General features: G+C 41.3%; 1 protein-coding gene and 1 non-coding gene across 3 annotated transcripts in view; both read left to right on the forward strand.

Moving 5' to 3' along the window:
- Window positions 1-14,014, forward strand: part of DSP (desmoplakin) — a 44,260-nt gene that overhangs the window by 21,826 nt on the left and 8,420 nt on the right. For both annotated transcript variants that reach the window (XM_045811534.2, XM_045811535.2), the window contains exons 7-21: window positions 51-212; window positions 759-863; window positions 1,595-1,690; window positions 2,004-2,129; window positions 2,469-2,621; window positions 4,187-4,341; window positions 6,759-6,885; window positions 7,896-8,097; window positions 8,347-8,573; window positions 9,468-9,634; window positions 10,080-10,218; window positions 10,749-10,942; window positions 12,215-12,377; window positions 12,841-12,924; window positions 13,721-13,828. In XM_045811534.2, the coding sequence (XP_045667490.1) occupies window positions 51-212; window positions 759-863; window positions 1,595-1,690; window positions 2,004-2,129; window positions 2,469-2,621; window positions 4,187-4,341; window positions 6,759-6,885; window positions 7,896-8,097; window positions 8,347-8,573; window positions 9,468-9,634; window positions 10,080-10,218; window positions 10,749-10,942; window positions 12,215-12,377; window positions 12,841-12,924; window positions 13,721-13,828 (2,208 nt within the window). The remainder of the gene's footprint in view (window positions 1-50; window positions 213-758; window positions 864-1,594; window positions 1,691-2,003; window positions 2,130-2,468; window positions 2,622-4,186; window positions 4,342-6,758; window positions 6,886-7,895; window positions 8,098-8,346; window positions 8,574-9,467; window positions 9,635-10,079; window positions 10,219-10,748; window positions 10,943-12,214; window positions 12,378-12,840; window positions 12,925-13,720; window positions 13,829-14,014) is intronic.
- LOC123801611 (U6 spliceosomal RNA) lies at window positions 12,976-13,082 on the forward strand. Its single transcript, XR_006782274.1, has one exon. It is a non-coding gene; the product is annotated as a U6 spliceosomal RNA (small nuclear RNA).

Consider the following 14,014-nt stretch of genomic DNA (forward strand, 5'->3'; position numbering starts at 1 on the left):
CATTAATGTGCATACTGTTATCCTAATGCTGCTTTTGGACTTCTGTGCAGAAAGCGTCCTTCGAGAGGATGGACCACCTGCGACAGCTGCAGAACATCATCCAGGCCACGTCCCGAGAGATCATGTGGATCAATGACTGTGAGGAGGAGGAGCTGCTGTACGACTGGAGTGACCGGAACACCAACATCGCCCAGAAGCAGGAGGCCTTCTCTGTAAGCTCGCCCCTCCTGGTTGTAGACGTGAGGCTCTTGCCTGGGAGGGCCCCGAGATGGGGATGAATGGCCTTGCAAATCTTAATCAGCTACTTATAATTCAGCCTCTGTTGAAGTGGTCGTGGAGAGCCATTCCTTTCTGGGAGCCTTTCTGGGACTTTAGAGGGGCAATGCGTTGCGTAACATCCTGGAAGCCAGTAGACAGGGTCAGAAGAAGGCGTTCAGATATCCCAGAGTGTGTGTAGCACAGGAGGGTGGTGGATTAAAATCTAGCCTTAGAAAATCCCAGCATTAGTTGTCGCTGTCACTTTACCTACTTTACCTGTGTGGATTTGGACAAGGAATGTCACCAGTGTGGCCTCTGCCATGTATTGGATGACCTCAAACATTCTTTTTGGTCTTAAAAATCCTATGATTCTTAAGGAAACCATAACACAATTTTTTGACGTTGTTCATTTCCACAGTGCAGTTTTGTGTTCTAACTTCCTACAGTGGAAATGCTAATGGTGACTTGCTCTGAAGGGTTTGTTTTTCTTTCATTTATAGATACGCATGAGCCAACTGGAAGTTAAGGAAAAAGAGCTCAATAAACTTAAACAAGAAAGCGACCAACTTGTCCTCAATCAGCATCCAGCTTCAGACAAAATTGAGGTAGGCTTCATGAGATTTATATTTTTATTAGAGAAGAAAAGGGAACTTTTTGTAAAGACTATACAGATGAATGATTTTTATCTAAAGCCATGACAAGTTTATTTTACATATTTTGGGATCAACACCCTAGACCGGTGGTTGGCAAGGTTTTCTGGAAAGGGCCAAATAATAAACATTTTAGGTTTGCAGACCGTTTGGCTTCTGTCCAGATTACTTAACTCTGTCATTATAGTGTGAAAGCAACCATAACAATATGTAAGTGAATGAGCATGGCTGTGTTCCAATAAAACTTTATTTATAAACGCAGGCAGTGGGCCAGAGGTGGCCCTCGGGCTGTGGCTTGCCAACCTCTGCCCTAGGCTGCCATCTGTGGGCTGTGCTCAAGGCTGACATTAGCTGGTATGACATCAACTGGTGTAGCCATATTAGTTGTTAAAGAAAAAACTAAGTGTTTTCCTATCAGTTGGTGAGAATCACTGCCGTAAGACCCTCAAGCCCTCTGTACGGGTTCCTCGGACTTGCCCATCCTCTAGCAGCTGTATAAGAACAGGGTGCAGTGGAGGGACCCTGTTGGGAAATTCAGTTTTCACGTTTTAGAAAAAACGTTTGTTTGATTTGGTATTCGATAAAAAAATGTTTCGTCACTTTCATTCGGGCTCACATATCTGTCCAAGAATGGATGTCCTCAATGCCTGAGTGGTGATGTGACAGCTGATGTTTTCTTGCTTCAGGCCTATATGGATACACTTCAGACGCAGTGGAGCTGGATTCTTCAGATCACCAAGTGCATTGACGTTCACCTCAAAGAAAATGCTGCCTACTTTCAGGTTTTTATGCTTAGTAGTAATTTCATTGTCGTTTGGGTCCTAATACCTGATTTTTTGAATGCATTTTTTAAAAGCACCAAAAACAACCTTCAAAATAGTTTACAAATACCCTTTCCTGGCTTTCAGTTTAGAGGAACACGGATGGGTAACCTGGGCACCAGTCGCTCAGATGTCTCTTGCTGTCACTTAAGTCAATATCGTTTCTTTAGACTCCGGGAAGATGGTCCTTGACACAGAAATACTGGGAAACACTAGATGCCGCTGCTTACTGACTGCCTTTTCATTAACACGCGATCACGCTCCTCTTTAATAGTTTTTTGAAGAGGCCCAGTCAACCGAAGCTTACCTGAAGGGCCTTCAAGACTCCATCAGAAAGAAGTACCCGTGTGATAAGAACATGCCCCTGCAACGCCTGCTGGAACAGATCAAGGAGCTGGAGGTATCGTCACAAAGCAAAAACGGAGAGAATACTGATTACTTGATGTGAGGGTTCCTTTGGAAAAAGCATACTTCGCATTCTATCCACGTAGGCTTTTCACACAATGATATTCTTTGCTGCCCGCTTAATTCACAGCTGTGTAGCTTCCGAAGTGGCTCATTACGACAGGTCCCTAGAGTCCCTGCCCATAGAGGAATTGGTAGCTTTTTGGAGCTCATGCAACTATCGCAATATCTCATTTGTCGTGTCCTAGCAGGTATATCGATGTTACTTGCAGGTCTTAGCTGAAATTCACAGAGTATCTATGTGATGAAAATATGATCTTATTTGCAATTGCAGAAAGAACGCGAGAAAATCCTCGAATACAAGCGTCAGGTACAGAACTTGGTAAACAAGTCCAAGAAGATCGTGCAGCTGAAACCACGGAACCCAGACTATAGAAGCAACAAACCCATTATTCTCAGGGCTCTCTGTGACTACAAACAAGACCAGGTGTGCACTCGGTTATTCAGAATGAAGCCCAAGTTTTCCCTTTCTTTACACAGAGAATTTTGCCAATAGAGCAGAGTTTCATCCCGGTTCCAGTGAGCAGCACAGAAAATGCCTTTCTTTTATACACGAAGCAGCAAGCTGTGGAAATGCAGCGCTCTGTTCTGAGTCCTAGCAGAGTTTTCAATAATTAGGACAGTGGTTATTTATTGACTATTCATCTTATTTGTTTTTTATTTTTTATTATTTTTCTTGGTAAAGATTTTATTTATTTATTTGAGAGAGAGAAAGAGGAAGCTGGAGCGGGACAAAGGGGCAGTGGGAGAGGGAGAAGCAGACTCCCTGCTGAACAGGGAGCCCGACGAGGAGCTCAGTCCCAGGACCCTGAGATCATGACCTGAGCCAAAGACAGACACTTAACCAACTGAGCCAGCCAGGCGTCCCTAGACTATTCATTTTAAATCTTAATACTTTTCTTCATCTAATGTGCAAAACTTTATTTGTGATTACCCTTTAAATCTTTAATTTTAAAATCTTTAAATTTCTTGAAAGATCTTTAAATTTCTGACCTAAAAGAAAGGAGAAATGTGACCATTATGCTGCATGTAAAGTGACTGTCATTGCAGATTTTCTGCAGTCACTGAGCCCATCAATTCTGCAGCCTCTGTGGTAACTACAAGCATCTATGTGGAAAGATGACTTGGTTTTACTAATTATTTATATAATTTCCACAGCTCTGATTTCTTATAAAAATTACAGAGGGTTTAAGATAAATGCTTGGATAAATGTTATAAAAACAATGGAGTTTATCCTGGCAGGAAGAAATGTTTAAGAACTTGCAGGGAGAGGAGAAATAAGTTGAAATGGATATCAAAATACATGAATATCAAGCTTGTTAAATTTCACCAGTGAGGATAGTTGTCATAGTCGAACTTTCACGAAGCTATGGAATTAATTTAGAAAGTTGTTTTTCTGGGGACCTGGTGCCAGAATTTCTTGTTTTTACTTCTAAATTTTAAGAGTCAGTGCATGAGACAAGTGACTGCCACATAGTAAATCTAATATGTGAAATATGAACTCACAAAACTAGGAAAGCCATGGGGTGAGTTTTTGCTTTACAAAAGGATTTCTCACTTTACTGATGGATTCCCCAGGCTGTCTTTGGAAAGTTACTTTACCTAATTCACTTTATATACACCTTTTAGGCTCTTGTGCATTATTTAAAGTATCAGTATTGTTGGGATATATAAAGATCATCTTCACTTAAAGAAAATAATAAGGGGTGCCTGGGTGGCTCAGTTGGTTAAGCCTCCAACTCTTGATCTTAGCCCAGGTCTCAATCTCACGGTTGTGAGTTCACGCCCCACTTTGGGCTCCATGTTGGGCTTCACGCTGGGCATGAAGCCTATTTTAAAAAGATAAAATAAAATAGAATAAAATAAAGGAAAATAATAATGTCAAAGCTCAAATGGTTTGCACGGTTTTATCTCTATTTTTCTCTTTGAGAAAAAAAGATAAAAATGTGTACTCATGAGTAAAGACAAAACTCGGGGTTGTTTGCCTTGCAGAAAATTGTGCACAAAGGGGATGAGTGCATCCTGAAGGACAATAATGAGCGCAGCAAGTGGTATGTGACGGGTCCCGGAGGCGTGGACATGCTCGTGCCTTCTGTTGGTCTGATTATCCCTCCTCCAAATCCTCTGGCCGTAGACCTCTCATGCAAGTAAGTTGTTGAAGTCCCTAGTAGCCACAATGTGAATGCGAATGTGGAGAAATAGGGCAAATGCCTATATGAGAAACACAGACACACCCTTTTTCACTAAAATCCCCTCCCTCCGGAATAAAAGCCTTAGGAGGGTCCCCTTGTACTATCATGTAACTTTATTTTGAAGATGCTATAGTTTTTATTGGAAGGTAAAAGAGAATGTTTGTGTGCAGGGGCTGGAGGAAACAATTCTTTTTTTTAATAGTAAATATTTAATATGTAAATATTAACACACTACTGCACAAGCAATGGGAAATAAGAAATCAAATGGCAAATCAAAATATGTCTCAAAACAAAAGAAAAAAAGCCCACAATGTTCCAAAACCTATGGGATGCAGCCAAAGCAAATGTAACAGTAAAATTTATCTATAAATGCTGGTATTAAGAAAAAAAGTTCAAATAAACAACATTATACCACAAGGAACTAGGAACAGAAGAAACTCAGCCAAAATTTAGTAGAGGAAGGAAAGAACAAAGAAAGATCAGAAATAAGTAAAATAAAGACCAGGATAAACAATAACATAACATTAAAAGTAATGACCAGTTTTTCCGAAAAGAGAAACAAAATTGGCAGTGCTTTAACTACATTAGCTAAGGAAAAAAAAAGAGAGAAACAAGAGTCAAAAATCAAAGTGAGAAATGGGAGAGAAAACAGTACAACATTTAACCACAGAAATACGTAGTGTGTTAATAGATTACTATGAGGAATTATACACTAACAAATCAGATAACTTAGGGAAAAAACCCAGATAATTTCTAAAAATGCACAAGTTACCAAGATTGAATCATGAATCTTGAATCCAAGTAATAGGAAATCTCCTTAGACCAATAACAAGAATGAAGATTGAATTAGGAATCAAAAATCTCCCAGCACAGAGACACCCAAGGCCACATGGTTTCATTGGTGAATTCTACCAAACATTTAAAAAAATATAATTAATGACAATCTTTATCAAATTCTTATAAATAATGGAATAGAGGAAACACATTCAAAATCATTCCATGAGGCCATTACTACCCTGACCAAAGCAGGATAAAAATAATACAAGAACAAAAGAGTCTAGTTTGTCTCATCTAAGTATTGTTACTCTGACTTTCTTTTGACATCCATTTGCATAATAAATGTTTCTCCACCCCCTCACCTTCAATCTGTAGGTATCTTATAGTCTAAAATGACTCTCTCGTAGGCAGCATATAGATGGGTCTTGTTTTTTTAATCCATCCGACACCCTATGTCTTTGGTGGGAGTATTTAGTCCATTTACATTCAAAGTACTTATTGATAGATATGTATTTATTGCCATTTTATTTCTTGTTTTATCATTGTTTCTGGAGATTTTCTCTGATCCTTTCTTGTCTTTTTCACTTTTTTGTCTCTCCTTTGCACTCAAAGAGTCTCCTTTAATATTTCCTGCAGGCCTGGTTTAGTGTTCATAAGCTCCTTTAGTTTTTGTTTGTCTGGGAAACTCTTTATCTCTCCTTCAATTCTGAATGCTGGCCTCACTGGATAGAGTATTCTTGGCTGCAGATTTTTCCCATTCAGCACTTTGACTATATCATGCTACTCCCTTCTGGCTTGCCAAGTTTCTGTTGAGAAATCTCCAGCTAGCCTTATGGGTTTTCCCTTATAAGTTAAGGACTTCTTTTGGCTTGCTGCTTTTAAGATTTTTTCTTTATCACTCTATTTTGCAAATGTAATTACAATATGTCTTGGTGTTGGCCTGCTATTGTTTGGCTTTTGATGGGAGTTCTCTGTGCCTCCTGGATCTGGATGTCTGTGAGGAAACAATTCCCACCATGTACCTTGAAGGCATTATTTCAAAGTTCTTCTTCCCTTCTAAGAGGATCAGTAATTTTGCAGGTAGCCACAAATATAAAATGCCCTTCATATCAATACCTGCTCTTCAACAAGCAGGTAGAGCATTCATTGTACAGATTTTCCGTGGCAGATTCTTGTCCATCTTTTATCACGGAATTCCTCAGCCATACACAGAGTAGGGAGGGAAGCATAACGAGCTCACGTGCTCACTTCCAAGCTGCAGTAGCCGTCAGCATCCCATGACCGGTTTCTCCCTGTCACCCTGCATGGTGTTAGACCTCTGTCAATTAAAAAGTTGCTGACAAACAACACAAGAACAAAGAAACGTGTATTTTGACCCAAAGTGAATTATCTCTACTAATGTAGATCATTGAGAATGAACTTTTGGGGAGTAAATTAGTCCAGATCCATTGACATGTTGAGTGTTTAAACAGTATACATTTGCTGTTAGTTCTTGTTTTAGTTTTTTATGCAGGGTGTAAGCATGGCCGGATTTCTTGTTTGGGTCAGAATTTGAAAGCCGGGGCTCTGGCGTGTTTTCCCCTTGTGCCTTCTAGGATCGAGCAATACTACGAGGCCATCTTGGCTCTGTGGAACCAACTGTACATCAACATGAAGAGCCTGGTGTCCTGGCACTACTGCATGATTGACATCGAGAAAATCAGGGCCATGACGATCGCCAAGGTACATCCTCAGGACCACTCAGGCTGCCTGCAGAGGTGCCACGCTGCTCCCTGTGGCACTTGGCTCTGCCAGGCAGACCTTCTAGCAGTGCAGCTGATGCTCTTGTATCTCATTGGAAGAGTTAGCTCAGCTTGCCTGAGTGGTTAGGGTCCATCCTACATGGAAGGGGAGGGAGTCACATGTGGCTGGCTCTGCTACAAACAGAAGTACGAATTAAAGTTGCCCGACAAGCCAGAAGTACCCATGGAAAAGGCATGTGGTCCTGTAATACCCTGGATCTTATTCTCCTTTGATGTAATGGAAAACTAGTTCATAAATTATTAACTGGATATCACAGAAGTGAAAGGTGGGATAGAATTCTTAGAATAACACCCAAAACATTCATTTTCTAGATCAGTGGTTTTCGAGTTGTGGTCTGAAGAATCCCTGCTTAAGGGGGTCCTCTAGGGATGACAGGGCCAGCAGAAAGGAGAGAGGCACAGAATGGAGAAGTCTGGGCTCCCTCTTACTCCCCCTTTACTCTTTTCAGTCAGAGCAGCTTTGCTATGATCTGCTTTAGATTTGCGACTTTTGAGTAATATTTCCTTTGGTGAATAAAATTCGGTAAGAACAAAAATAGACAACCCATGGCTGTGGCTGTGAGGAGCAATCTTGGAATCCTCAAGGACCTTTTGTATCTTTTTTTTTAAAATATTTATTTATTTGAGAGAGAGAGAGAGCACGAAAGGGGGAAGGGGCAGAGGGAGAGGGAGAATCTCAGGCAGACTCCGCGCTGAGCATGGAGCCTGATGCAGGGCTTGATCTCACAACCTTGAGATCATGACTTGAGCCGAAACCAAGAGTCAGATGCTTAACTGACCGCAACACCCAGGCACCCCAAAGACCTTTTATATCTTAGTGGGCCTTTGACAAGTATTGCTTTAAGCCCCCTCTAGCATAGGGCATTTTCCGGCACTTTTCTTGGTCATGCTATGGGGACAATCAAACACTCCTGCCTGGTTTACTTCCAGCTGAAAACGATGCGGCAGGAAGATTACATGAAGACAATATCTGACCTTGAGCTGCACTACCAAGAGTTCATCAGAAACAGCCAGGGCTCGGAGATGTTCGGGGATGATGACAAGCGGAAGATGCAGTCTCAGTTCACCGATGCCCAGAAGCACTACCAGACCCTGGTCATACAGCTCCCTGGCCACCCCCAGCACCAGACAGGTTTGGAGCCTCTTTCTCTTTGCATCCACCACACACACCGCTGTGCTGTAACAGAAAGTAGTTTGTGTACAACGAGTTTCATAATCACTTCATTAGGAAAATAACATATCAAAAGTCATCTATACACATATTTTCAGAATCAAATCAACGGAGGGAGCTACAGTTTGTGCAGCATGGATGTTTTTTGAGGCCGAGCACCCTTCTAGCTCGGAACTCTCTGATTTTTGCATTCCTAACATATTTTTACAGTAACCACAACTGAAATCACTCATCATAGTTCCTGCCAAGATCTCAACCATAATAAAGTGATTGAAACCAACAGAGAAAATGACAAGCAGGAAACTTGGATGCTGATGGAGCTCCAGAAGATTCGCAGGCAGATGGAGCACTGTGAGGGCAGAATGACCCTTAAAAACATGCTTCTAGCAGACCAAGGGTCCACGCACCACATCACAGTGAAAATAAATGAGCTAAAGGTAGGCATCCAGTACCGTTTTGCCCAATTCCAGCTATATTTGTATTTATCTGCAAACTAATTTAAAAAAACATGCTGGTTTAAATATTTATAGAGAAGAAGCATGAATTTTCAAGAAAACAGGCTTCTGGCAGGATTTCCTTTCTTCTTTCCCATGCTTCCAGATTTGTAGAAGTTTCCAGGCTGGGGATTAAGCCACCTTTGTGTTGGTTATGGGTGGCTGAATCAGGCTACCGTGTTTTCCCTTTGTGCGACCTAGTACTTTGTTCGTTTTTAAAGTTTTCAGAAACATTAATTTGGTTGCTGCCTGAAACCACGTATGATATGGGCTAAACAGGTAGAATTATTTTTTTTTTAATTTTATTTACTTATTTGACAGAGAGACAGCCAGCCAGAGAGGGAACACAAGCAGGGGGAGTGGGAAAGGAAGAAGCAGGCTCCCTACTGAGAAGGGAGCCTGATGTGGGGCTCGACACCGGAACACCGGGATCACGCCCTGAGCCGAAGGCAGACGCTTAACGACTGCGCTACCCAGGCGCCCCAAATTATTTTTATTTATAGACAGGAGACTGACGCAGAGAGATTTGATGCGGGGGTGGCTGGTAAAAGCTCAAAGCCGTGGACAGAGCTGGGACTGCAACCCCGGTGTTTTGACTCCGCACTCCGTTATCTTTTCTGCTCAGCCACGCCTGGGCACCACACTGGGAAGTGCAAGAGATATCTCCCAAGGGAGAGGGCCATGTTTACACAGTGCCGATAAGGCCTCCCCAAAGAAGGAAATGAAATGTCCACTGTGTCTCTTGAGTCTTTTCCATTTAGTGGACTTCTTCGGGACAAAAAATGATCATAAGAATCACACAGCTAAATCCAGCACTTTCCTTCTTTTTTTGAACAGAGTGTGCAGAATGATTCTCAAGCAATTGCTGAAGTTCTCAACCAGCTGAAAGACATGCTAGCTAACTTCAGAGGTTCAGAAAAATACTGCTATTTACAGAATGAGGTATTTGGACTGTTCCAGAAACTGGAAAATATCAATGGTGTTACCGATGGCTACTTAAACAGGTAAACGCGACTGACCTCAGTCACAGACATTTTGCCGTTCTCAAGCTTCATCTTGTCAGACTTCATCCGCTTTCTATGCTTGGCTCACTGCGGCCTTGTCTTCCAGTTTCTCGATTCACTACAGGCTTACTTACTTTCTTCTGGGCTACTGAGAGAGGGTCCTGTAGCCTCGGCGTTAATTTCACCGTGGTGAAATCTAATGTATCTTATACCTACGGTATATCTGTAAGAGCTGGGACTTTGAAATCTTCAGTGAATGCAGAATTGCTGTCTGAATCATGGTGCAGGGGTGGAGGGAGGGACGTTTTTGCTCCTGCACCTTGTAAAATAGGCAACATGAATTTTTACCGGCTTTGACATTCTTTTGTTAATAGTGGCCAGAGCCAGACGTTCAGAGTCTAATTATGTCACCGGCAATGTTCTTGGCCCCCTTGGCTCTTTACAGCTTATGCACAGTGAGAGCTCTACTCCAGGCTATCCTGCAGACAGAAGACATGTTGAAGGTGTACGAAGCCAGACTCACCGAGGAGGAAACCGTGTGCCTGGATCTGGATAAAGTGGAAGCTTACCGCTGTGGGCTGAAGGTAACCAGAAGTTATATTCCATTATCACAGTGCCCCGGGTTATGGGAAATAATGCAAGGCTGCTCAGTCCCCAGTCCTGAGGCTTCACTAAGTTTTATGAGTCTTGAGGATTCCTGAATTTCATTGGCCACACAGGGTTGACGTCTGTCGTCATCTCTAGGACACTATCTCCCAGAGTGTTCTAGCAGGAACTATGTGTAGAAGTAATTTGTGGTGAGATTAGTTTGGGGAATGCAGAATTAAACATAATTAAACTGGTTTCTTTACTACAGGACTTCTCTTCCTCTTCAAGAATGTTCATATGTGTTCTAATTATTCAGGAATGGAATAGAGTATGGTATTTAGCATTTCTCAAACAAATGAAATTCCCACACTGAATCTTTTATTAATGGGGTAGCATAAGGAACTAGATCATGGGCATAAATATTGGAAAATGCAATCAGTAAATATATCTTCCTGGATTGATTGTCACTTAAAAATACAAGTATTCCAAGAGATTAATTTGTACCCTTTTCTTTCTCCTGTGACAGAAAATCAAAAATGACTTGAACTTGAAGAAGTCCTTGTTGGCCACCATGAAGACAGAGCTGCAGAAAGCCCAGCAGATCCACTCCCAGACCTCACAGCAGTATCCACTGTATGACCTGGATCTGGGCAAGTTCAGTGACAAAGTCACACAGCTGACAGACCGCTGGCAAAAAATAGATAAACAGATAGACTACAGGTGTGCCAACCTCTTTCCCTGCTTTCTTCCCATTTGGTTGTTCCAAGATAATGTCACTTGAAGTAATCACTGTAAAAGTAGTGGTTTGGTTTGGTGTGTAAGTTAGGCACAAGGGCCACTCTGTTCATGGACTGCCTGGAGGCGGCTTTGTCGGAAATGGGAAGTAGGTACATCACAATAGACCAGCTTGAATCAACCCATACCAGGTGCTCTCCAACCTCTTAGGAAAAAAGTGGAAACCATCGATCAGGCTCTTTTGGGCTCTGTAAACTCTTGTTAGGACTGTTGGAAGGAGTAGATGCTTTGAGTGAGTGTTCTTCTGAAATTTAAGAAAATTACATTTTTTTAAAAGGATTTTATTTATTTATCTGTCAGAGAGAGAGCACACAAGCAGGGGGACTAGGAGAGGAAGAAGCAGGCTCCCCACTGAGCAGGGAGCCTGATGCGGGACTCAATCCCAGGACCCTGGGACCATGAACTCAGCCAAAGGCAGATGCTTAACAGACTGAGCCACCCAGGTCTCCCAAGAAAATTACATCTTATACAAAAGAAATGCCTTCCTCCAAATGGGGTTTGAAAGTATCCTGAATTTTGATGTAGTTCCTTTTACTAATGGCTTTTTAAAAACATCTTTATTGATTAAAAAAAGAACAGACATCTTTATTGATAACTAAATCATGTGTCATACAATTCACCCATTGGAAATGTACAGCCCAGTGGATTTTAGTGTATCAGAAAGGTGTAACCATCATCACAATTTACGTCTACAACATTTTCTTTACCTCCCCCCCAAAAAAAGGCCCATCCCCCATTAGCAGTTACTCCCCATTACCTCTCACCCTCTGGCGCCAAGCAACCACCTGTCTTCCCTTTGTCTCTGTAGATTTGCCTATTCCGACATTTCGTGTGATTGGAATCAGACAATGTGTGGTCTTCTGTGACTGTTTTTCCCACTCAAAATAATGTTTTCAAGGTTCCTCCATGGTGTACCATGTATCAGTACTTCATTCCTTTTTATGACTGAATAATATTCTATCGTATGGCTATCCCACATTTTATTTATTCCTTCATCCATTGATGATTTTTGGCTATCACGAAAGATGTCATTAGCAACATTCATGTGTAACTTTTTGTATGGATGCGTGTTTTTAGTTCTGAGCGTGGAGCAGGTGGAATTACTGGGAGATATCGTGTGATATGTGATAACTCTGTTAAATACTTTCAGGGACAATAGCATTGCTTTAATAATTTTATCATATCTGTTTTCTCCAGATTGTGGGACCTGGAGAAACAAATCAAGCAACTGAGGAATTACCGTGATAACTATCAGGCTTTCTGCAAGTGGCTCTATGATGCCAAACGCCGCCAGGATTCCTTAGAATCCATGAAGTTCGGTGACTCCAACACGGTCATGCGATTTTTGAATGAGCAGAAGGTACAAGCCAGTTTGTCATTCTCTTCGATAACACTGGGTGTGAGCTGTATTTTCCTATGGTTTTCATCGCAGTACCTAGGTTTGAAATGATATTTAATATTGGTTCATTTTGTGAATGCTTGCATAAGGCCCTAAGGAAAAAACAATTGAGATACTTACAAAGAAATCTATTAAGAACTAGAAATAGTGTAACATTGTAGTAAAATATCTTTATAAATTGGTGTGTTAGGATCAGAAAAGAACACAGATTAGGAAGTTTCCTCTTAGAGAAAAAAAAACTTGAAGATTGTGCTTCTCTTTTCTGGTTAGAAAACGTGCTCATCGCTCAAGGTTTAACTGTGAGAATGTGATGTCACTGAATGTGGTAATAAACTGAGGAAGAACAGTTGTTCAACAGTGATATAACATTTATGTAAAATTATTTATACACTGATGTTTATAAATATTTTATTTTTTTGTATAGAACTTGCACAATGAAATATGTGGCAAACGAGACAAATCAGAAGAAGTACAAAAAATTGCTGAACTTTGTGCAAATTCAATTAAGGTATGTTGGTTTCAAAAGAATGTTGGCACTTCATCAAGAATAATATTAACTGTGCTCGCTTCAGCAGCCCATGTACTGAAACTCGAATGATGCAGAGAACGTGAGCATGGCTCTTGCACAAGGATGACATGCAAATTTGTGAAGTGTTCCATATTTTAAAAATCTATACTATTAATTGCATTATTTTCTGATTTACTTTAAAGAGTACACACCTCTTTTTTTAAATCTTAAAGATTTTTTTTTTTTAGAGAGAGCACATGTGCATGCACATGCGTGAACAGGGGGACGAGCAGAGGGAGAGGGAGAGAGGGAATCCCAAGCAGACTCCAGGCTGAGCACAGAGCCTGATGTGGGGCTTGATCTCATGACCCTGAGATCATGACCCAAGCAAAAAGCAAGAGTCAGATGCTTAACTGAGCCACCCAGGTGTCCCAAAGACTATAAACTTCTTGAGAATAACAGTTACGGCTTTTATGTATTCTTTCCTGAATAGACCGTAAAAAGTTTGTCATCCATTAGCTTGAATTCACTGCACATTGGCAATATCTATGGCAATGGGCTGGTCTTCATTCTTTACGCTGGTAGTATGCGCAAAAATCTTCATTTAGTATATAAAGATGTCCTACATGGCTTAATAATGTAATATCAGCTACCTGGACACTATCAGTACATGATAGCCTTTGGGGTTGGTCATCAGAAATGCAGCTTGAGGATTTGAAAGCATGAAATTGTAGTTGTCGGGGACTCTTTTAAGTCCGTTAGGTATGTTTATCTTAAACTTTTTTTTATTTGGCAGGATTATGAACTCCAGCTGGCATCGTACACCTCAGGCCTGGAAACTCTCCTGAACATACCTATCAAGAGAACCATGGTCCAGTCTCCCTCTGGGGTGATTCTGCAAGAGGTAGATATGTCATTACGTGTTCCTTAGTTGCCCCTCCTGCATCTTCCCTTTTTCCTATCCCCTTCTTGTCTTTCCTGCAGACCCAGAATTCACCCCTTGTTACAGGGTATCCACTCAAAACATGTTTAGTAGCAGGGTATGCTCCCTTAGTGTGGGTCCTCAATACATGATGCATTTTAGGAAATG

This window comes from Ursus americanus, chromosome 32 (assembly GCF_024610735.1).
Source record: "Ursus americanus isolate L20-20 chromosome 32, mUrsAme1.1.p, whole genome shotgun sequence".
Classification (NCBI taxonomy): domain Eukaryota; kingdom Metazoa; phylum Chordata; class Mammalia; order Carnivora; family Ursidae; genus Ursus; species Ursus americanus.